Raw genomic sequence first — 25,031 nt, 5'->3', positions numbered from 1 at the left:
CACGCGGGAGTAACATCAAATCACATGTTTGAACGTTTGAAACCACGAAAAGCTTGCAAACACGCGGCTAGTGCGAGCCGACATACGCGAAATCGCGATTCCGGCCAAACATGGTCTCGGAAAAGAGGTCACAGGTCAAAGGTCATTTGGGTCAGGGTCATGAAATTTTCAGGGTAGGTGTAAAATTGATCAATGCGAGGGTACTGAAAGTTTCGTCGCGATCGGCCGCTTTTTACGCGAGTTATTCGCGAAAAACCATGGGGGGGGGGTCCATCCGACCCCCCCCCCTACACATGCGAGGGTTAATGTCTATTGCACTGGCCGGGTACCCGTAACTTTTGTCTGATAGGTACTCTCGTTTCGGTCAGGATCTCCCTCCCTCTCTACACACACAACCTTCCATCCCCTCTTTCCCTCTCTCTCTCTCTCTCTCTCTCTCTCTCTCTCTCTCTCTCTCTCTCTCTCTCTCTCTCTCTCTCTCTCTCTCTCTCTCTTCTCTCCCTCTGCGTCGTTGCCATGGAGACGCCCATGAGAGCGCATTTGCGCACCATCAGCACTGCTCAAACACCGCATGATGACTAATGATATGGGACACTTCTCAAACAGTCCCTGGACCCATGCAAATATCATCGGACGCCTGTGACGTCACGATACGCAGGGGTCATCGACCGCGCCCGTCCGTAAACGGCGCACCAATTGTGTGCTCCGTGACCTGTGCTCTGCCGCGTGTTCACGCAGAAAACTATCAGTTTACAGCGATATGAGAGAGCTCGTAGGCCGGCGCCTGCCCCAAGCTTCTGCGCCGGTATGGCGGTCGCCGGACCGGATCTCGACGGCTGCTTTGATTTATATCGCGACTATGATTTATGTTGTCCGTTAATTTAATGGGATCTGGATTTACGGCACGGGCTGTACCGTACTTCGTGTAGTTTCATGGACATGTATTCCGGGTGCGCTACTGGATCCTTGTAACGTTGGACTTCAAAACGCCCAACTGTAACAAACAGGGACATAATGAAATGGAGCGGAGATTAAATGAATCAATCCATTTTGATGCAAATATGCTGATACACGACATCGTCATTTGTTCTTACTCAGGGTAAATTGAGTCTTGCTGCTTACATACCCATATGGGCAGTGAAGTACGCGGTCAAATAGACGTCATGTGAGTTTCCTTGTTGGCCACTGCTTCCTTTTGCGGTGGACCGTAACAGCGCGTAGGCTGGTCGATACCCCGATCTGCAGTATAGAAAAATACCCCTTCCATTCCGGGCACGTCATGGGCCAGTGCTCGGCGCCACATCACGTACGTACGATATGCGTATCGTGTCTGTATCGCTCTGCCGCCCCTATAATTCCGGCGAATTACCATACGTCACCGGCCGGGTTAACTGCCTCCGAACCCGGCTCTTTGTCTGGCAGGGTGGCTGTGTAAACCCCGCGGCTGTCGATTAGCGACCCCCGTGTTAGCGGCAGTCGATCGGGGCGCGATGATGGCTAGTCGAGCGATGAATGATAGAATCGACAGGCGTATGCTGAAGGGCTGGATTAGTTAGATGACGACTGGACGTTTTCGCTTCTGTTAAAGGGGTGCGTGTCCTTCCCAGGTGGAGTTGCAGGAACTGGGTGTTTAGACAGCTGCCGAAGCTCGTGCGCGTTTGCCCCTGCTGCTCATGATTCCTCACAGCTGTCGGCTTCATGGCAGCTGTCGGCTTCATAGGGCTATCCAAACTATGCCCGATTGGTGGCTCGTGCGCACTGTAGCCTGCAGGAACTCCAGACTGCATGCGCTGCTGCGTGAGCAGTCTGTCAGTCTCATCAGTACACACAAAGCGAGCGACGCATTCGACCCACGACGATGCGTCAAAGTCTGAGCCCACATGAGACAGTGTATGTTCGCCTGTCAGCGATACGGTATAACTATCTGGCTGCGTAGGTAGTGACAGTGACAGACGCAGTCACTAGCTGGATGGCTGCAAAGATTGACGGCGTCGATGGGACCCTGATAAGCCTGACAGTCTGCAATAGAGTCAGAAGCCCTGCTCGACTGACGGAAGAGGTTAACGCACCTTTGCTAAGACATGTGCGATAACATAAAACGCAGCTCAAATGACGTCTGTCACTTTGTTCAGAGTTGATATATGGAGGAACGGACATTAGCGTGCGACCTCATCTTTACGTAACGTTTCACCGCTTTGCTAACTGAAGTTATGCGTAAAAATGACCTTCCAAATGGGCTCAAATGAATGCCGTCTTAGTGTACTGTCTGTGATGGCCCTTGTGCTAGCGGGGATACTGAATTAAAAAGAAGTCCATGTTGGTATTGCCAGACAAAAGACAGCGTCTCAGCTGCTTCTTTGGTTTCGATGCTGACAACACAACACCACGTCTCTTTTCCTGAGGACATGATTTTTAACAAGCAAACACATCCACAATAATTAATTGGGAGTGTTTATAAACAAGCAAACATCTCGGCCTACCGGTGTATGACCTTTATCCCGCATCTGCCACTGACGTGGAACCCAAACACACCTTAGGAATCACGTCACGCGTAGTTTATCATTGGCACCGGGCACGAGCCTTCTTCTTTTAGCACAAAATGAATCAACGATTCATCCGTGTGTTGCATTTCCACATTTTTTTGCACAAGCCTTCCAAACATCGACGGCCAGCCGTGGCCAATGCTGAATGCTGGGGCTTGCGAACGCCCTTCACTTCCGGTTACGCCGGAAGTCAGGTGGCAGAACTTCCGGTCTGTAGCATCTGCACGGTTGCGGGCGGAACTTCATAACGAGTTAGCGTAACGTAACGCTCGTAGAATCATTCTGCGTGACCCTTTCCAAGATTCAACACTTTACCAAGCTTGTGGTTTCGGCTGGGAAAATACTCATGCAGGCTGGCGGTGCCTGCATCCAGGACCTGATGCAGCAGCGACCCGCCTGTTGCTGGGCTACCCTCGGGGCTCGGGGGGGGGGGGGAGGGGGGGACAGCAGCTGGCACCGATAGCCACAGGTGGGGGGAGGGGGGGACCCGGGGTGGGATCTGTACCACCGCGTCATCCGTGATTTGTTGACCTCTGACCCAGGGGACCGCAGAAGGTGGTCAGAGGTCAAAGGGGAGACCGGGAAGAGGCGATACGTTAGCAACGCCACCAGTTGTTTACGTGGTGTTTGATATGCAGTGAAGATGTCACTCAAGCATTCAGAGGACTTTTAGCGTGACAGCTACGTCACTTAGTTCAAAGCTACCCACACTGCACGGTTCTAGTATATGTTGACAATGACTCAAGCTTTTCAGAAATAGGCTACTGCGAACTTGTGATCTGATCATGAGCGGATTTATTTTGGCTAATATAGCTGGCTCCCAACCAAGCGCAAGCGCACTTTAGCATTGCCTTTTCCGCAGCGGAATTCGATTTTTTATGGCAAACTGTTGTCTATCTTGTTTTATTATGCATTGTAGTTTGACATTGCCTCCGCCCACCCTATAGTTTGACATTGCCCAATGCCCATCATCAGCTGCTAATCTTCGATTGTCAACAGTTCATGCGCCAATAATCTTCTTGCAATCATAAGGTTTGTATCCTACTTGACAAGGCCGGTATGCAACCTCATTACAGAAAGTGACTCTTAATAAACAATTCAGCAGAAACGAATCAATCTCGACAGTTTTGTGGATACGCTTGTGGAAAGGAGGTGGTGAAAGTTGCTGACTTCTTCGCCCTGTGATAGTTACTTTTGACTTCATTTATAATTCTGAAAATCTGCTATCCCTATATTCATAATGCATTCTAGCATTAACGTTTCTGCGGTCATCAAGTGTATCGAGAGACATACGCAGTGATCTGGATCGTGGTGTCCTTCAAATGCGCCAACTGAGCTTGGTACGCGTGAATCCCACTGTCGGTCAGCTGATTGTCTGCGGGCGACACGCCCCAGGCTGGAGCGGGGCCACCGCCAGCCCCCCCCCCCCCCGCCGTCGGGTGGGGAGGGGGAGGGAGGAGCCGTGACATTGGCATTCGGTGAGCTGGCAGAGACCCAGCACGGCCGCCCCCGCACAGCGTCCACCTGTTCAGACACGCCCCGTGAAGAGAGACGGGAAGAGGGGGGGGGGGTCAGGGAGAACAGCTGGCCCGGACCCGACCCAGCTGTCTGGGTCAGGAGGCGGTCACTGCCAAAAACGGTCTCTTAGCAGATGTGGCCAGTTCAGACTGTCGCCATGAGTCGTCTGTAGAGCCCCGCCCAGCAGAGGAGGTGACCTAGAACCGCTCAATGCACGATGGCGAGATCTCTCTCGGCATGTCATAGGTCAAATGATGGTGACGTGCAGGCAGATGGTCGAACGGGTGCAGTTATTTTTTTACATCTTAGTTTTTGTTTACGTGTTTTTAGACGTTTTTCGGCGCACTGTTGTTGAAGTTATACAAGCCTATTTTACAGCTATTTTCGACTCGCAAAACTGCTGCAATTTTTAGAACTTTTTTTTTTTGCATATTGACATTTTGATGGAATTGGAATGCATTAAAAGATGTTTATTCTTAAAATCTTGAATGCCAAAATAATAACAATGTGAATCGAACCACGCTCGTAGTAGCGAAATATTGCGAATCAATGATAATAACAGTAACCGGCAGAAAATATGTAGTTACCGCGATTGTATAAGATAATACTGGATATTCCGCGTAAAATTGATAGGAGATATCACAAGAACAATAGCTTAAACAAATATTGAAATAACTGAAAGCTCATAATAGGGGAGAGTGGGGTGGGTTGTATCAGTTTTTACTCCGAGACCCATAACCTCGTAACTATCCGTGATAAACTCATTATTTCCATACTATCTCCTTCCTTGATTCTTCTGCTTTTTTGTGCAAAGTAACTTTTCCGCTACCTCTACCAGTTTTTCTTCTACGGTCTGCCGAAAAGAACAATGTTTTTGATACAACTTGCCCCATGGCTTGGGTGAGTTGTATCACATGGTGGGGTAATTTGTATCACTATTTCACGTTTCAGGGAGTGTGCTTGCTACTGGTTTTGAACATAACGACAACATTAAATGGGGTTAATACAATGTATATGCTCAAATGCTTCACTTTTATTAGACCAAACCTAGGTCAATCCGAACGAAACATCGAAACGAACGAAACATCAACAGACTAGACGCAAAAGTGGCCCGTTAAGAGCAAAGAAGCCAACACATTGTGCCGAAATGGAACGAGTATTGACTAGCTACCTACAAACGCGAGCCAGGGCTTGGCTTTCGCGATCAAAAGCAACATACCCATACATACATACATATATACATGTTACAACATACCCCACCCGGCTCTGATACAACATGTACCTCGCCGCCATCTTGGAAAAACATCCTCGTGCTCAAAAACAGCGGACAGCTGGATAAATCCATTTTCCCTCACGCAGCCTTAGAACCTACCCTCACCACCGCTACGGAGATCTTTCAAATTCGTGCACATCTAAATGCCTAAAACACACATTTTCTTGCAACTTATTTTTTTAGAATGACATTAAAAAAAAACATAAAATCGGCTCTCACCTCGAGACGCGTTCACCCAGCCACACGACAGAACAGGGAAAGATGGCGCCGGGAAACCTCGTCGGCTGGTCGTGTCACGAGCGCCATCTATTGGATAAGTTTGGCACAATTCGCCCTGATACAACTTGGACATGATACAACTCTCCCCGTTCTCCCCTACCCACCTAGCACTGCTAACGCTGACCATTTTCTTCAAACATTAAATGCTTACCATACCATACCATCTGAAGATAATGAACTTGAACCTCGAAAAGCGAGTTGTCCAGTTGCAGTCTCAGTTTGTGGGATACTGGGATACATTCATTATCATTGAATCAAATAAAAATTGTCCGGGGCATCATGCTGATTATATGAACCAGTTAATATGTACGAAATCTAGTTATTGGCCAAACGTAGCGGCCACGGAACGTAGGTTGACGACCCCGAAATTTAGCAAATGAAGTGTAGGTTCAAGCAGTTTAGATAATGCTGGTGCGTGGAGTTGAATAGTGATGTAAATGTGGTCACAGCCTACAAACACGATAACAAATATCGATTGCGCTTCGCTCAACCAGAGCCATGCTCGTTCTTGCTCATGAAACAGTGCATCCCCATAAAATGAAAAGTCTGAACGAATGCATTCAGGTTCCTACCACTGAATCAACTTATATTGAGATCTGTTTCTTAACAGGAACACAAACGCGGCCCATCAATTTGTCAGCACTAAGGCAACAGCGTCTGACAACGCATCAAATGGCCAACTTCTGACACTATCTACCAATACGATAATGGCAATAAAATTACATTGCAAAATGCAAAAAAAAAAAATGCACCATTTTCAAGCGCAGCTATTGACAACCAAGTGCGACCATTTAGTGTCTCGAGACACATTCCAACTGCATAGGTACCGCAGTAACCCATTAGGGGCGAAAGGAAACACATGACTCGTGTACGATCAGCGTTCTGCCAGCGTACGACGCATAAAGCAAACTGCTCAAACAACTGCGATCCCGAACAACACAACACAGAGCTCCGAAACGAATGGTTTACAAAAGACTGACGACATCGAAACAGTACGTTCATCGGGACTAGTCACATGACTCGCTCAACCCAGCTGGGCTATGGGTACTAAGTGCGCTTCAAATTGACCTCTGACAGCCATTTACACTAGTTTGATGCATAAAACTGTACATTTAAACTCAAGCGGCAGCACATAGATCTCCATCAAGGTGGTTATATACAACAGAGCACCTCGCTAAAACGAGCGCGAGCCGCACTGTCACACTGACAATTAACACTGAGCCGCGAGTCGTGACAGTCGCACTGCGTCATATGCACGCAAATGTCGCACTCACGGCACCGTTGCTGGCACTGCGCTGCGGGTGGACACGCGCGGTGCAGTAACTAGCTCCACGGTGTGCGGCTCACCGGAGGGATTACCAGTCTCCGACCGGGCAGTCCAGGCGGGAAGTGCGGTGTCTTCAATCATGACCGCCGTCCCCGTCTCCGCGGAGTGCCGCACGGCGGCGACGCGGCGGCGTCGGATCTTGAGCTGGTGGACACTGGACTCCTGCCAGAGCTACCAGCTTCAGCCCATCCTGTCATCAGCAAACTGCAGCAGACCCCCAATGCAACTGGGAAAATAAAATTTATGCTGTTAAGTGTTAAGCCAAATCATGCAAAACATTTCCTTGCACAGGATTCTCTTTGGCAGTTCAGCAAAATCTTTTGTGATATCCATGGCCGTGACAAGAGGACTTGATGTCATTGTAAAAAATATAAGCTCATGGTTCTCATTTACCCACATCGAGACTCTATAGGTACCATTCATTTCTATATCATGAACTATGTTAACTACACAATATAATCATCCAATAGACTGACATGAAATATGTAGGAATTTCAAATATAAATTCGGAAGTTCTATATACCTATAATGAAATACCCAGCTCAACAGAGGCAAATATGATAATGACAGCATGTAAGCAAAGTAAAAATAATATTAAACATTTCTTCTACAGAAAAAAAAACACTTGTAATTTTACTTTATCACTTATTTGAATCATCAGTCATCACCAGACTTGCACAAAACTTTCTAGATATTATGCCACTAAAAATAAACAAAGTATCTCAAATTGCACAATATAAGCACCAGCCACTGGAGCAGTACAAGTATGGGGTCTCGTAACTTGAACGTTCAGTCTGTAAGAGCATGCCTGACTTGACTTAACGGCTTTGAGGCATCACCTTTGCAGCAGCTCCTCCTATTCTTTTTTAACATAAACTTCAACTATTATTACCATGCTATGATGATGAGGTGGCTGGTTTCGGGCGCATGACAAGTAGCAACCCTTCTTTCATTCTATTTCTTAGTTTTCAAATGCTGCACAAAATGTTTTTTTTCTTCCACGTTCCTTCTGTCATTATAAAAAATAATAGGTATCATAATTGCTTCACTTCTTCTTTATATTCCAAGTATCGCTGCAACAATCCATCACATCTCCCGTTAGTAAACCTCGAATAAACCATTGCCCTATGCCCGCTAAAGTAAACAAGTGGAATGCGCCAGAAATTGTCGAAAACGCGCCAAAATAGCAAACTAAGATGTGAAAAAATAACCGCACCCGGTCGAACTCTGTATCACCTGTTGCTCATATATTCTCTAATGTATAGCTATATCGAACGTGCACGAACCTTTTTCCGATATCAAGCACTGGATGAGCACTGAATCGGCATCTTTGACTGAGGCTCATCAGCCGTCGTCGTTTTGTAGGACGACAGAGCAGTGTCAAACCGTAACAACAGTGGCTGGTCGACTACAGTGCAGAACCTTGCCGCTAAAAGCAAACTGCCGTCCTACGTGTATGTGGGCAGGCGTGGGCAGGCCACACTGCTTCTCAAAGAGCCAAGCGGGTATTGTTCTCCCTGCTCAGGGTCAAGCTGGACACGGTGACCCGTGCTAGACGCTGCTCCATCTCTTGGGGAACAGGATGAGTAACGACTGCATCGCCAGGAAACAGAACGCTGATCTGTTGTCGTGAGACGTGTAGGTGGACTGATTTGTGGTCAACCTCAGTCACAGCATAATCATCGTTAGGTCCTACCTTAGGTGCTGTGAATCTTACACATGACATTGTTTTGGGTACTTTTGCAAAATGTCGTATTGAACAGTAGTAAGCATCGGGTTTCCATCATAGAGTTTTGTTGTTGCATCATCCTTCAGCGATATTTCCCTGTTACCTACCCGGTTGTGGTCACGTTGGCATTTGATTGTAGCCTCCAACGCGACGGGCTCAATCACTACGGGGACTTGTTATAAATCACGGTTGGTGTGCTTTTCGAGAAACACTCATGATAGATCTTCATTCAACATCCGATTCAATTGATTTTAATAGGTGTCTTACTTTCGATTGAATTGTTAAGCACCTAGCTGATCCTTTCCACTTCACTGTTCTAACCTCAGAAGTGCCTGCCAATGAAGTCAAGTGCACAATCACTGAGTGGCAGGATTATGCCTCTCTGAGATAATGCATATAAGTGACCGGCGCATTCCGAACTCATCAGAGCACTGGCACCATAAGTGGACTGTATATGGCTCGATGCAATAAGGTGCATTGTGATATGACGCCTGGAAGGCTGCTTATCTAAAAAGACGCCATATAAGTAAGTCTTAGACTGTCTCGCAAAATCTAAATCTGACCGGTGCTGCTTGGATGCCAAGTACAACATCCGTTCAAGGTAGAATTATTACATTTAGATTAACTACATACATATAAAATGAGTTCCATGGTTGCATTGGAAAGGCTCAGTTCTACATTTGCACTAACATTCACTCTGAACCTCGCTCGATATGTTCGTGACACGTTTCTAGTGGGTTTCGCTGTCACATTCTCCAAGACACTCGACTTTCGGTCTGAATTATTGGGCGACAGGCTGGCTCACCACAATTTTCATGCGACTATCTCAGGAAATGGGATCTGAGGGGTTGTCCTAATGGTAAACCTTAGTAGAATACTTAAAAGCCACCAGGCGCCAACCCTCTTTTGCCGCAAATGTCGCTTGGAAGTGTGATGTTTGTTGTCAGCTTTCGGTATAACAATTTCACAAAATGACGGCACCGCACGCCATATAAACAATAACGATTCACTATGAAAGGATGCTAACAGGGAATAGCTGCCAACTTCGTTGCTGGCTCTGCCATGTGCCAGAGTCAGAGTAAGATGTTGACTTATGATTGACAAAGATTCCCTGTCAGCGTAGGTCAAAGTGCTTCCGAAAACCTATAACTAGCCCAAGCACCTATTGGCGTAGTCAAGGAAAACCACGAATACGTTGACTGCAAAGACAGGAAAACTTGAAAAAAATTGATGTTAAGTGGGATGGATTCCGCATAAATATTCGAGCCATGCGATGCGGACGTTGCTTGACTTGTTGGACATCTGATCAGTTCTGGAAAATTGAAAATTGTGCGAAGCCCAATAGCTCTTTAGAGCTCGTCTGGAAGATTTAGAAGACCCCATAACTTGTTTAATGCGACAGTTTCGACGAAATTTGCTGCATGTATTGTCTAGCTAAGAGGTGGATCGTAAATCATGACAGTTAAAGACCGTTTACAGCTGGAACGAGACATTATAAGCTGGTATAACTGCAAGGTGATGAGAATGCTTGGTCTCGAATGTCCCGCCGTTCCGTGGATTATGCAGGTGTGGCAATATAGTAGATCTCAGAACCGTGCTGTTGTTCGAATATCAACGAGTGTTAATTTAACTTATTGGCAGTATTTCGCCTACGGACATGCAACCAATGTCAGTTTGCCGTGCTTTCCTTGCAGGCGTCCAAGTCAAGTGACATGAGCGAGCCTACAATGATCTCCTGTCCTACGCGTTAGCCTGCGACTCGTCATGTTATTTGCCCCACCGTCTATATCTCAAACGCACAAGGCCTTTGCTCGAGCAGCGGAGACCACCCGTCCAAACGGCGACGAACGCCTCCCGGCGCGTGCGTGACTAGCCTTTCAGCAGCTCAATTACAGGAACTGCTTCAGTGTCCGGAACAAACACTGGCGACGCCACTGTGTCGTGACGTCACTGGTTTCTGCCTTGACGTCACTTGGCCCTCATGGCCCCTCCCTTTCCCAAGGCTTTTAACGGTGATGTTTGAGATTGGGGTCTGCGCCACGATATTGATTGCGTGGTTACTGATACGCCATTAATTTGCGTGTATATGACCGTCTAATGGTGATATATAAGCGATTTATATGGCTGATAAGCGATAACTGCTTGGCATCTGTCATAATTAAGTTTTAATTGGCTCATGCATCAGTGATGACGGTAATTATGCGTTACGTTTCTTAAAGCCATCGTGAATGTGAATGGCACGTGCATGAATTACTGCTCCTGCCCTGCCTACTATACGGTACCATTTTGGGACCATGCCTGATGGGTCATTTGCATGAGCTATTGCGGAAGTAGCCCAGTGTCTACGCCCATCCATGAGACGGAGTTTTAATCAATTTTACCAAAGGAATCACTAAATTGCAACGTTGAAATATATGTCTCATTAACTTGTCAATGACAACAGCATAAGTTGCACGCCATTAATCACAGTTCAATGTCGTGATCCTTATGTGGAGTGTGTAAAGACGACACGCCGGGCTATATTTATGACTGAGCGGGAGGGGGACATAACAGGACAGGCGACAGACGAACCAAGACGGACTAGGCGACAAACGGTCTTAGACGGATGTTCAGCGGCAGACGAACCAAGACAGACGGTAGGCGTCAAACCAACAGAGACGGTAGACCACTGATCAACAATAAGAGACGCTGGGTAACAAACGAAAGACGAACCAAGAGGAACATTTGATGTCATAAGAGGTGGGACTCGATACTAAGAGGTCGGGGTGCGCTCCCCAGCCCAAAGTCTTTGGTGTATGTTTAGTTATGAGGATCGTATGGACGGGTTATCCCGAGAAGCGGACGGTTAGAAGCTAGCCCATTGTTTGGTGTCAGGGGAGTCGCCACACCTGTGATGGCCGCCGGCCAGGTATCTCCCCTCTCCTCACCCCCCCCCCCCTCCATCCGGAGAGAGATGGACGGCCTGGGTAAACAACAGTGAGCTTCTTCCAGCCCATTGTGTTTGTGAAACTGCCAGGACCATGTATAGTTTTTATACAACGTGGATTCGGCGAGACATTCCACAAGCAAAACAGAGTTGGTAAACTTGTGCCGAAGCTGGAATTGGCATGTTGAACAACATGCAAAAAGTATCTGACCTTCGGATGTCGACGTCATGTCGGGCCTCTTTTTCCACTCACTCGTACACGGCAGCCGTAGATTGTTTGCTCCACGGCTCATGAGACGGTCTCGGGGCGGCCGCCGCTCCCTGTGCCGTGCGCTGCGCCGGTGCCGTTTGGAAACCAGAGAAGCGCCGCCGTTGTCGGCAGCTCGGGGCCTCTGCAGTGCCGGACGGGACTGGGAGGCCCAGCCCGACATCCGAGCCGTCAGCAGGGACTACCCCCTGTGCCTGACCTCTGACCTCCGGCTCTGCTGCCTGGTCTGACCTCTGCTGACCACTCCGCTATCCGGATGTAGCGCAGGCCAGTTCAAGATTGTGAGGTAGAACGCTGCTTTCATTAAAGTTGCTAGGTGCCGGCGAACGTTACAAGGTCAAGAACGAACATTCCCTGTCCAGTGTCCTCCTTGCCCACGCCCCACACGGTCCTCCCACATTCCTTGGCCGTGCATCTATTATTGTTCCGTCCAGTCGGCACGTGCCAGCTCGCGCCCCAGCACGGCACGCCGCTCAAGGTCCCTGGTTTGGCTCTGTCGTTTTCCTGGTTACTCGGAGGCGGCGGCTTTCGTGAGCACCAACTGTTCCCCAGTGCCCACTTGCTCGGTGCCTGGCACCTTGCCAGCATCCAGGGTCACCGAGCCGAGCTGACGTGCAAACTCGACACGATGTCTCTGGCATGTCTGTCGCTGAATGTTTGTGGTCGCTTCCTTTGGAGCCGTCCAAACAGATGAGGTGACCTCATCTCCAGCTTCATTACATTACATCACAATTCCTCAGTGTGTGTTATCTCCGAAAGGACTGGAAAAACTCGCTTCTGTAAACAATTTGATCAAATTCTACACCGCTGGGCGCTGACTGCTGGTTAACATTAGAAACATTAACTCCCAGTGACCTTATTTTTCATCGGATCATGAACTCCAGACCAACATGCTGCTCTGGATAATGTTTGTGCCGCTCCTGAGTAAATTTGTTGTGTCGTCCCATCAATCATTTTTTATAGGTGTCCTTATGTTTTTGTTTTTATTATTCCACGATCGTGTGTCTGCTCTCTCTCTCTCTCTCTCTCTCTCTCTCTCTCTCTCTCTCTCTCTCTCTCTCTCTCTCTCTCTCTCTCTCTCTCTCTCTCTCTCTCTCTTTCTCTCTCTCCCCACAAATAAAAAACAAACACAACACGCCTCTTGGCGGCAGTGGGCGACCAACGACTAACCAGCCATGACGAGGGACTGTCACCAACCGCGAGAATGTGACCGAGACACCAACACTCCAACATTGGCGCACTGCCAGCACACCACGCACCTCCCCTTCTCCCCTCCCTTGCTGGGCTCGAGATGCTCGTAAGCTGCGGCGTCTGGTGTGATATGCACCCCCGCGGTGGCTGCGCGTCCGCAGAGAGTTGCTGTTATATGAGTGAGCGAGTGAGGAAGTGCGGCGGCTGTCGACGCCTTCGACGACTTCCGTGTGTTGAACTGAAGGCGGACGTGCCAGGCGATGACACGCATGGCTCATGGGGGGCTCTGCAGAGCTCCGCGAGGTGTCAGAAATCTCGGAAGGTAAACCAGAGGGAGACTCGTAACGGCGCCTGTCGACGCCAAGCAAGCGAGCTGTGACGGCGCTCACGCAACTTGTGGAAACGATTATGGCTGGGGAGGCGCGGGAAGTCGTCAGCGCCGGCACGGTGGGTGCATCTGACTGCTCTGTCACAACACGCGTCCGTCGTGCGTGCGTCCATAGCCGTCACGAATCCGTCGCGCGTCTGTCACCCATCTGTCACGCGTGTGTCATCCGCTTGGCGAGCGACGCGATCTGTCCATCAGTGCCACGGACTTCCCGACGGACCTCATTCGGGTCAGGTCGTCGGTGTCGACGGACGTCGGAGGATGTGACGACGACGGTCGGTTCCGTCAGAGCCGACAAGCTGACGTGAGGGATCACCGCCACCGACTAGGTCAACGGGGCGGAAGTTTTCCTGTTGTTTAACTGCCGATTACGTGACGAATGAAGTAATTTTAGAGTACAGACCTTCGAACTGTTTATCTTGATGCACAATGCTGAGGCCGAAAGAGTGGCACGATATCAGCAAAAAATCACACCAGCCAACGAACAAATATCTAGTGAATGGCCAATGAGTATACTGATCTGATGCAATAAAGGCTGTTCAGTGTTCACTTCCCAGAAGATGGAGTTTTTACGTTTGTGTGTGGAATTCGGTGTTTTCCGTATGCATGTATCCTTATGCACACTATCAAAACACGCAACCTCGATGGCTATCAACTGCAAGCCGCTTGCTGAGCTTTTGTGAGGTAGGTATTTGTAGGTAAATGGAATGGGAAGCCTGTGTTTCCTTTCAGGCGTGTTTGGCTTGGCGCAGTGATTGGTGAAAAGCAAGTTTTTGAAGTGCGTGTTATTACTCCAGAAATATGTGCACATAAACTTAGAACAGTATCCTGTAGAAAACATAAAAACAGGCCTTAGTTGATTGAGGGCCGTTCCTGGAAAACCGTTAATAACCGGCTACTTATTCTTACAGACCATTTGCTCGTATCAATAATCGATTCAATTATACACTCGTCTTTGAGCAGTGTCCCGGTGCTCAATTCACGTCACCGCTGATCCTGCAGGCATTCCTGGGTACTGGAGCTCACCGAGCTCGTAGCTACACGTCCTCAACACGCCGCACTCACCACAGCGCAGCCCTCTGACCACTGATCGCTGACCCCTGACCGCTGACAGCTGCCGCTGGTCATGTCCAACACCGCGGGGCCATGCAGCGACAGCGGCCGAACAGGCTGGCGGCGCTGCGATCAATGACACTCTGCTGTACCGCGGCGTCCAAATCGTGTCTCCTGTCCGCGAAGTGAAGCGCCCGTGACGTGCGGGATATCTCAATTCCAGGGACGAGTGCTCCCGACCCAGCTCTGCATCAAATGAACTTATCAGATACATGGACGAATCTGTTAAGGGATGCTTTAAAGGTCCTATGACAGTCAATCACGAACCCAAACAACATTTTTTATTTCCTAATAACTGGTTTGATTACAAATGAGGATGATGTTCTGCTTCTCTCTCCCGTCAATCATCAAGTGCAACACTTTGGCCTATGCCCAACACTGGCAGCTTTGGAGTCATAAGCCCTTGTGGAATTATGTGCCTTTGAATGCATGACAATTGACTCCCGCGCACTTATGCTGACCACTGGCTGACCATTCCGTCTCTCCCTGTTACAGAAAACGTCACTGTCTGCGAGCTCGAGCTCTGCCAGCTGATCTTCGGCACCACCTGCGTGTGCGCCGAACCGGAGGGCTGCAAGCTACCGGACGTGTCGGCTGACCCGACCTCCTTCACCAGTCGCGAGGAGTGCGACCAGGCGGCCAAGGGCAGCCTGCTGCCGCCGCTGGCGACACCCACCGAACCAGGTAGGTCCTGCTGAACGACGTCAGGAATCTCGAGTCTGGTCACGAGTCAATAATCTCCCTAGGCATCACAGTGAGTCCCGAGCAAGCACCTACTGAGTCGGACCAGGTTATGCCGGTTTTCGTTGGTTGTGTCAACCGTGAGCTGAACCCGAACGCTGCTAACCGCAGACCTGTCAGTCCCCACTCGCCCTCGGGTGAGTCTGGCTCTGGCCCCCTGTCAAACCACAACCATGGTCAGGGAGAACTGCAAGGCTGTTACCATGCAACTGCGAGACCTCGTCCGCCGCTCCAGATCAGGGTGAAGGGCGGCACTGGAGCGTGCAGGGGATGCTGCAGGTCGCCAAGACGAGGCGGGAGTCGGGACTAGTCCGGTAAATGGTAGAGGGACTGGTCAGATGCACTGAGATGTCACGGAGGTGTTTGTCGTGGCTCAATGGAACTAAGGAGATAGGGTCGTCATTGAGGGTTTCGGTTTGGTGAATGGCGCAGTGTTTGAGAATTGAACATTGAGGTGACTTTTACTCGTTAGATGTGCGGATCAAGCGAGATATGGGACTTTGCCCTTTATCTCTCCTCTCCTCTTTCGCCTGGTGGTGATTCTTCATTTGGGAGCGTTGCACTGATGACAGGTCAGATTTGCACGTGCAAGATGGCGATTATAAGAGCACCCCTCTAGTGAGGTCTTTCGACACCTGCGTGACTCCGCATCTCCGCCACTGGAGCGGTCATCACCCGCGCCGTGACCGCTGGTCGTCCCGAATCCAATCAGTATGCGTCCGACGCTGCTGGGACACCCACCTGCTCAACGTCTCATTCCAACCCTCCGTCACGGGCCGCGACCACGCCCTCCGGTGTGGACTCCCCTCCGCCTCGCGTTTGGCCCGATCAGGTCACCGGCGCGGCGGTCAGCGTCCCCAGGTGCCCTGTGCGCCTCACGCGTGGCTAATTGCGTTGTCGGCGCACGCTGTGCCGCCTAGAGAGCTGTCGACTACAATGACTGGTGGGTCGGCGTCCGCTGCCAACGTCACTCAGTGCGCCCGCATGATGGGAGGCATTCTTATGGTAATGCCGGCCGGCTGACCGGTCAGGACGCGACCGGCGCCGGCTGGCGGAAATGACCCGGCACACGCGCCCCTGATGATGTTGCAACTGGTGGGGGCGCTTGTTCGACGCCGGCGCTATTCACCGACGTGGCTATTCACTGCGGATGATTTATTCGGTCTATACAAACACAGTTCCTTGTGAGCGCGCATAAAGCAATAACTGTAAGTCATCCGTTGTATTCCTCTGACAGGCTCATTCTGACTGTAAATACCGCCTGTTTCTCATGACCTTGTCTTCTTTTCATGCATGGCTTCCCTGTCTAGCGACATTGCCGAAAAAAAGACAGATTATTTACCTTCAGCGAGCCACAAGTAGGCCCAACCCACGACCTGTTGTATTCAAATGCCGTCAGGCAGCATCGTCCAGCTGCAACTGGCATCGCGGAGCTTGTCACACGTCAGCGGGCGGCCATCACAGCGGCGGCTGTGCCGGCTATCTGGTGTTGGTTTCACTGTCAGAAGAGCACATAAACAGCGCGATGTGCACATGTCGCTCTCCGCTCCACCGCCGGCCGGGGCGCTGTTTATACCGCTCAGCCTGGCGACACTCGGGCATCAAGTGGTGTGAAACCGCAGCACTAGACGTCTCCGGTGTCAGGAGTTGCAGGGCGCCATGTGCCTCCGGCCAGAAATGTGGGGAATCTGTGAGTTGACCGGTCGCTGTACGCCATGCAGAACTGGAAAGATTGCCAGTCTGCACGGCGACTTTGCGGCACGGTAGCCGCATGGGAAATGATTTCGATTTGATGACGCGATTGGCATGAGGTCTCGGAGAGCCAATGTTGCATAGTTCATTGCATGTCTGTAAACCTCCTATTTATAGTCTCCTAATATGGGTGCGGTTAATGGAATCTTGTTACTTCTATTTTTGTGCACACACTTTATGAGGCCACAGTAGATTAGTCCTTTTGAAAACATCTGGCCAGCTTGACATTGCTGGGCTAATTGGAACGCTGCGCGGTAGCCGTTCACGGCAAGCAGACTGAGTCGGAACCGTCTTGTTTGCCCTCCAGTCGACAAATTAACTGTGTCCTTTGAGACGTGCTGCGCTCACAGCAGGGAAAAACAAAGTCGCTTGAGTGAATTAACGTTATCTGATTTGCAACCCTTAGTTAGCTAGCGCGCACAGGTCTGATGTCACGAATAATGATTTTGCTGTTTGCCAGTTTACATTTTTCGATAACCCTTTTGATCTCCTGTCCTCAACTTTTTTCATTCTATTTTTTTTTCTGTGGTCTATGGCTCCAGTGGCCACTATTCAGCAATTTATAAATGCAGAATCGAATTAAAACCAGAAGTGCGTTCATTGTAACATTTTTTTTTGTCCTTGCCAGGACAAGCTCAAAGCAAAGCAATGTGTCGGTATTCCTGTCATGTTCTTCATTTTCCTTACATTTGCCTGTATTTAAACCGAAGAGTTGTCGGTATTTTGTTTAGCTTATGTGCACAGCACCTAACGTGTGAAACATAGTCATCGGGCTGAAAAGGCAATCATTATTCTGTCACATATTTTGTCAGTCAGGCTGTTTACTATAGGTTTATACCTTATTTTACGCGGGCACATGTTTATTCATGCTGCCATGAATAAACATTTGCGATGCAACGACTGATTAGGTCGAAAACATGCTCAACTACACTTAGCAAAAACAGGAACACCAAACAACATACTTTCGAGGATGTAAATGGTGCACCTATCTGGATTGAAGGCATGACAATGTTTATGCAATCAGATTGCACGGAAAACCCCACGATGTTATAATCCACATGTCTGAGCACCGAACCGGTACCGGCGCTTTGCATTGTTTCTGGGGTTACATCACCGTTGAACAATGTTTATGGCTGGTTTGTAACATTGGCCGCTTTTGGAAAAGTCTGAATAAATTATGCACTCTAAGCACCGTTACAATTACCTACTTACTCTGAAGAGCGTCCCATTCCCATTCCACGTGTAAATGAGTGGTGTAGCTCAGGCTGTACAGAGTGGCCATCTTTCCGTGTGGATGACCCTTTCAGCAGGGCGTGGACTCCGCCCTTCTCGTACCGCTAAGTCTGCTCCTCTTCCCATTCATCTGACCTCCCTCCGTCGACAGAGCGCCATCAGCCGGACAGCTCTGTCCCGTTTTGTACACGCGCCTCTCGGAGTGACCCAGCACCGGTGTCACTCCACCCTTCGTGTACGGAGCGTCTCGGGGCCGACCCCGTCCTCCCTCTCATCACACCGGCGCCGACTTTCGCCTGTATCTTCCGACGGTCACCTGCTGGTGCCGCCCACATCTGTCGTTATCACGACATCGCGGCTATCCACTGGCCGTCCAGGGCCTTTGGACCGCGCTATCACCCGCATCGCGACCGCCCGCGACGGCACGGGAGGCGACGGAGCGCGAGGCACCCAGCGCACCCCGGTGCTAAGTCGCGGTCTGGGCGGGTCCCCGTCCCGACACCTGCATAGTCACGTCGCTGGCGACTCTCTCCGTGTTGCAAGTGCAGTCACCAGGCAGCGGGCGGTGGCTGGAAGTCGCGTCACCGCGCTCTGATGAACGCGTCGACGTCGCCCACAAAAAGACGCATTGCGCGTGTCGAGTCGGCGGGTGGCGCGTTTTTGTCACCGGACGGTAGTCGGTGAAGCGTCAGATGGGGGAGGGGGACGGGGGCGGGGAATTAGCACCTCAAGACGACCGTGCTAAGGTTGGCAGGGTGACAGACGCGGTTATCGTTCAGTCGGAAGGCCACGAATCGCACTCAGCTGCACTTCCTTTTATTTCGCCGCCACCCGACGCGAGATAAGCTTATGCAGAACAGCGAGCGCCAATGCGTTCGGTTTTATTACGGGCTGTAACTTCTGAAAGCTATTTGTTTGGACGGCAATACGTGCGCTATAAAGATGTCGCCGTTTGTCTGAATATCGATAAGATACCGAGGGCGATGTCTAGCGACACGCTTTCGAACGGTATGCTCATATTCTGATATCAGATAAGAGCAGCCTGAACGCGAGCCATTGTGGTTTGTAAATAGCACCTGCCAGAATTGTCACATCACAGCACACAAAACCACAACACAGATACCGTTTAGGTTCCCGCCACACAAACACCATCTGGTTTTGATTTTATCGCCTGAACTCAATGATTGCCACTTGTTTTGGGGCCGCTGTAGGCGTCAGAATCGTTTCACTGGGAGCCAATTGAACAATTCTGGCTATTCAACTCGCCCACAATCTTCAAACACCACTCTAAAAGGCTCTTTTGTTGGTGAGGCGTGGGATCGCCCAGCCCAAACCATTGGCCTAAAGGTCTCCAATTGCTCTCAACACTCGTCTCTATGTGGACGTGAGTGCCGGCGCCGGCTTGCGAGCCGTCATGGGCTCATGAAATCGTCCTTTGGTGCCATATGGCTCGCACATGCCGCTGCCAGTCTCCGGGGGACGCATTGCGCCCCCACTGCAGAGCGACCGCATGCCGCGGCGCCCGCTGCGTCACGTGCTATTGAAGCGACCCGCCTCCCTCCATCACTGCAGAGACACATTCCATCGCGGCCCCTCAGCTCCCGCAGCTCTGGCAGCTCTCTGGGCTTCAGCCCGCAGCCGGCAGCAGGGCTTCTGCACGGGACACGGTGCACGGCTTGCCTCTGACGGGTCCCGCAGCTCTGGCGGTAGCTCTCGCGGCGGCACGTCTGTCTGCTAGTGGTAACTGTCCCTAACTGCGCCTGACGGACTCTTCCGGCGCAGTTTGTGCGGTATAATTTCACAGCGAGCTGCTACTGTTGGCGGCTACTGTGCAGCGCTCAGATCTGCGCTCGGTGTGAAGTCAGCACTTGGTGCGAGTGCAGTGAGCGGAGCGAACAGCTCTGTGCGTGACTGTAGGACCGCCGTTGACGGGCCTCCCATAGTGTTCTGAGGTCATCCCAGGTCATTCCTGCTCAGCGAATTACTCCAGGAGGGATTTCAGAGGCCTTTTGAGAGCAAGGAATGATGCTTGCACGAAATTGGACTACCAATGGTCGTAGTACGCGGCGTAAGTTAGACATGCCCCGCTCCATGTCCGTTAGACAGAAGTCTAAGTGAACGCTGGCAGTGCGTTCCGAATTTCATTGCGATAAAACGACCATGACTGAATCGCAGTTGTTTATAAAAGTTATCGCTGAACAAACCATTCACAAGGACAGGGGCGTTGTTCATGAGACACCGCCTACATTTCGTCATCGCTGAGTGTTTATATCGGTGCCATCATTTGTTTGATCCCGCTTAATTAGTCCTCTATTTCCTATCTAGGATGACCACATCCCCTCATGTATCGTCTCTTTCATGTCTCACCCACTCACATCACCGATCCAAGTTTGCCAATCGCCTGCGTTCGCCAATCTTTTATCGACGTTCTGTCGCCACCGAAAGTCACCATGACAACCACGACACAACACGCCAGGCACTCACAAATCCCGTCACCCTCGGCATTCCCCTGCGCCTCCAATCTTCGTCGGCTCTCCGCAGTTTGCGTCTCATCTCCCTGCCGCTATCATTGTGGAATGCGATCAAGGCGTCTCCCTGCCCCCGGCACCAACTCTCAGCCGATTTGTGACGCCGTCATCAGCCGATCGCTAGACGAGCCCGTTTGTCATCGAGTCGTCTGAAGTTGGATGATCGCGTCCACACAGCTCCGCGACCGCAAATGGGAATCGTTTGTTTGGAGTTGTGCGCCTGAATGGCCGTAGACTGAGTGACTAGAATGTCCATCATGAGCCGGCATGCCGGGTGATTGATGATTGGTTCCGCCGGTCTGGTTCGTCTCTTCTTGCAGACAAACCTCGCGCTGATGCGGTGGCTGGCGCGCGGCGCGGCGCGAGTGCCCTTTGACGGATGGCCGAAGCGTTATAAATGGCCTCGTGATCCGGCCATTCGTGGGGCCAGGGTTGTGGATTTAGCCATCGCAAGTCGCCGGTGATAAATGGACTGTTGTACTGTAGTAAGCCTCAACTGGAGATCATTCACTCACGCCATGTGAAAACAACAGCCGAGCCTTAAAAGTCCCGTGTCGGACAACAGGCTGGCGTGTTGTTCGGGAGATACAGTTGCCGCACCCACTATGAATCACCCGTGTATCACGAGCCGTAGCCCAGCGTCTTAGGTGAATAAGGCATCAAACAAAGGCCTGCTTAGGGATCAGGCTACATGAACTTCTCAGTAACAAGCTTGCATCTCCTAATCGCGGCTTGGGGCTGTACGGCTCTGTCTTGTGCTGTATTTAGCCGTGTCTAACCGTGCCAGGGAATATAACCGTGATTTTGCACTCAACCGTGGCCGTGAACATACCCAACTTCACGGGCGCCGGGCCGAGTAGCCCCTGCGGCCATCGAGAGCGTCCGCATGCGGGTCACGTCCCGCCGAGTCCATGCGGAATGCATCGGTGGCCCACAGCCGCTGACCTTCCGGGGGCAACTTCCTGTCTCTCTGCAGGGTGCCCTGCTTTGAACCCACCGCGGCGGCCCCGTGCAGATTCACTGGCGCTATCTGGCTGGGTCGGGCCCCGCCGAGCCACATGGACCAGCAGGAAGTGGCGCCTCGCTCAGAGGCTGACGACGGACGGGTGAATGTTACCGCTAACAAGTGCCTCTCGACCGCTGACTGTTCAAACCGAGCGCCGACGGCCGGAAGGGAGCAGGGAGCGGCGGGTCGAGCTGGAACTCGTGTATCACTGCACCAGTTATTCCAACGCCGGACGACCCCGGCACGGCGAGGGCGATTCAGCCCGACCAAACATCCTTCCGCTATGGCATGGCCAGACCGCCGAGGACAGTTGCACCGATCAGCCATGAGACCAGTGGGGCCCAGTTGGCCGCCACGCCCGTCCGATAGGGCCTCTGCGGGCGCCGGCGCGGCGGTACGGGCTGCGGTCGCTCGCCGAATGTCACCCCGGCTGGTAGTGCTACTGCTGTCTGGTGGTGACACAGCAGCTAATTAGCGAGATAACGAGTGCAGGAAACCGACCAGCTCCGGGATGGAAGAGAGGGCAATGAACATGGTGGGACGTACATACTAGGCCAGGTCGATACATGGCTGCACGTCGTGAGACCAACCGCTGAAATAGAAGTGTCGTAAATTGAACAAATGCAAAGCGTTTTTCTTTGTGCTGAACCAGCTATTCATTGGCACTTACAGCGCGTCAAATGCGTAAACATTTAGTTCATATTCACCATACTTTTCATTATATGCCGTTAATTCCGCAATTCTAGTTTACAGCAGTGAAAATAACCCAGGTCAGGTCACACCTGTTGGGTTCGCCCCAGGCCGTACCCTATGCCGTTCGGGCTGCCCCAAACCCCGACACAGCGGCGTCGAGGCTCGTCCTACCGTCAACCGCCGTGATTAATCACCCCCTGGCGCATAATCGACTGTCTGTAAACGTACGACGCCGAGAGCTTATCGGCTCTAACTTATTAGGCCCAGTGCTGACTCATTATCTAGATTTATGCGCTCCCCATATGACTACTAGTGACCCCATAACCAACCCACAGCCAACTGCAACCGATCGCCGCTCAATTTGCATGACAATAAATAGCGATAGGGGTATTCATTGCCGATAGAAATGCCCTCGATAACTCTACAATTAGGTCCAGGCGGCCCCAATTATGGCATCTCTGGCATATCAGATTTCAATCGATCACCACAGAATTATGCCCAAGGGGCCACATACGGCTCCGATGTCCTTGCAAACGTCTCCATCTTATCCTGTGTGTCCAGGCTTGGTCACTAATTACGGCTAAGCCTGATTCATTGAGCTACCATGAGCTCGAAAGTGCTTTGCTCTCTTGGCGTCACGTCCATGGCGATAGAGCAGCGGTACCGGTCCGGCGGGCGCGGCGGTGGGGGTGGGCAGAGGGGGTGGTGGGCAGGGGGTGGTATGTGTGTGGAGGGGAGGGGGGGGGGTCCACGGCGCCGGGCTGGCGGCGCCAGTTCCCGCAGATGACGAGCCGTTTCGACCCAGTCCGCATCTCATTTACATGTGCTTCGCTCCGGACCAATCTCGGGGGACCAGGCCGGGCCGGGCGGTATAGTGGGGGTTGAGGTCGGGTTGGAGTGTGGTGAGGAGTGGGGGTGTCAGGGCGCGGCCTCGAACGGGGACGGGGGGAGGGGGGGGGTGCAGGCTGCAGTGCCGACTCGCCGCTGTCGCTGACTGAGCCGGGACGCGGCCTCCCTGTGCAGTAGCCTGGTATTTCGCTGATTGTGCAGCACAACAGCGCGTGGCTCGGCCCGGCGCCGGCCCAGCAGGCCGCGTGTTTTCTGACCGCCGCTCCATCGCACCAGTTGATATCGATTGTTGTCCAATGAGTTGCACGATGTCCCCGCTGTTGTCCGCAATCGTCGCGCGATGTTTTCGGGCGGTTCTTCGGACCCGACGGCCGGACGTGACCATTGTGCGCGTGAAGCGCGTGTCACACGAGTCAAGGGAGACCGTCACAGGGTATGTTGAACACGCCTGCCAAGGACGGGCCGCGCGGGTCGCTTTGATTGAACAACTGATGACCTCTGGCCTAGATCTAGCGCGGAGTGACACTAGCGCTGCCTCCGCTGTTGACCTAATCGAGCGTCAGCGAGCCGTGATGGATTTCTAACCGTGCAAGAACGCGGCGTGCGATTAGACGTCATCAGATAGAAACCGTTCTTGTCGATGTTGAAAAAGTCGTGGATTCGTTCTCGGGTTGCTGACGGGGAACTATCGAGGTCACTCACTGATCGGGGCTGCTTCCTCGGAAACCATTGCGATATGGCAGCCATTTGGCAGCGCTGATGGTGAAGAGATCACGTCTGAACAGCTGGTGCGTAATAAATTCAGACGAAATCGAGGGGTAGCGCCTGTTGGAATGGCCTTTCACGGTGAGATAATCGAGGGCTGCCTGCTTCGCTCGCTGTTTCATGCAAACGTGTCGATTGAAGCGGAATCTGAGCAGACTGCGAGGGAAGGGCGGAGGAAAGGTAATTCAGGGCTCGCTACTGCCCAGCTAAGCTCGGATAGATCCTGCCTCGGGAAGTTGCAGATTTCATGTCAGGACTGCGACATAGAGCTTACCCGCGAATGATAGAACTGGGCGTGGTTACGGCTCAGGCATGAAGTTTGGAAATGTTTCCGACGTAGGTCTTCCACACGATGCTAATAATAGGAAATTTAGCCAGGTTTTACAGACGAATGAATATTCGGGAGCCGCTAGTACTGCCTGAGCACTTTTTCAGTGAGACCAGAGCAGCACGAATCCCAATACGGAACCACCGAGGGCCATGTGATTGATGCATAACTCTGGCATAGGATCAAATCGATATTCGTCTAGTTACGATATTTATGTGATTACCTATAGCGAACTGAGTGGTTTAACCCATGCATCATTTTGCGTTACAAACTTCTATAAAAGATGAAGAACATCCCGATTAATTACAGTAGCTAGCAAGCAATGATAGGTACCTAATGAGCATCATGCGTGTTGGGTACTCGGCCCCTCTTTGTTTTCTGTCCATAGATGGCGCCAGTGGTGTGCGCCTGAAGTTATGCTGTACCGCACTGCTTGAAGCTCGCCGGCCCAGACTTCTAATCCCGTGCGATGCCTGGAAAATGTCATACCTTTGAAGTTTAATATGTGTGAGCAGTGAAAGTAGCAGGCTGAGATGGATTACCACTCATTTGCCGCTGACAGAACAGTATTCACGCATTTC

The 25,031-nt window shown here is 51.2% G+C and overlaps 1 protein-coding gene across 1 annotated transcript in view; it reads left to right on the top strand.

Annotated features, from left to right (window-relative positions):
- Positions 1-25,031, top strand: part of LOC122380825 (cysteine-rich motor neuron 1 protein-like) — an 89,720-nt gene that overhangs the window by 34,803 nt on the left and 29,886 nt on the right. Inside the window, exon 2 of the mRNA XM_043364310.1 lies at positions 15,051-15,239. Coding sequence (XP_043220245.1) covers positions 15,051-15,239 — 189 coding nt within the window. The remainder of the gene's footprint in view (positions 1-15,050; positions 15,240-25,031) is intronic.

The sequence above is a fragment of the Amphibalanus amphitrite genome, unplaced genomic scaffold, assembly GCF_019059575.1.
Source record: "Amphibalanus amphitrite isolate SeventyFive unplaced genomic scaffold, NRLGWU_Aamphi_draft 000107F_arrow, whole genome shotgun sequence".
NCBI lineage: Eukaryota > Metazoa > Arthropoda > Thecostraca > Balanomorpha > Balanidae > Amphibalanus > Amphibalanus amphitrite.
Note: the sequence above shows the minus strand (reverse complement) of the source record. Positions and strands in the feature narration are given on the sequence as shown.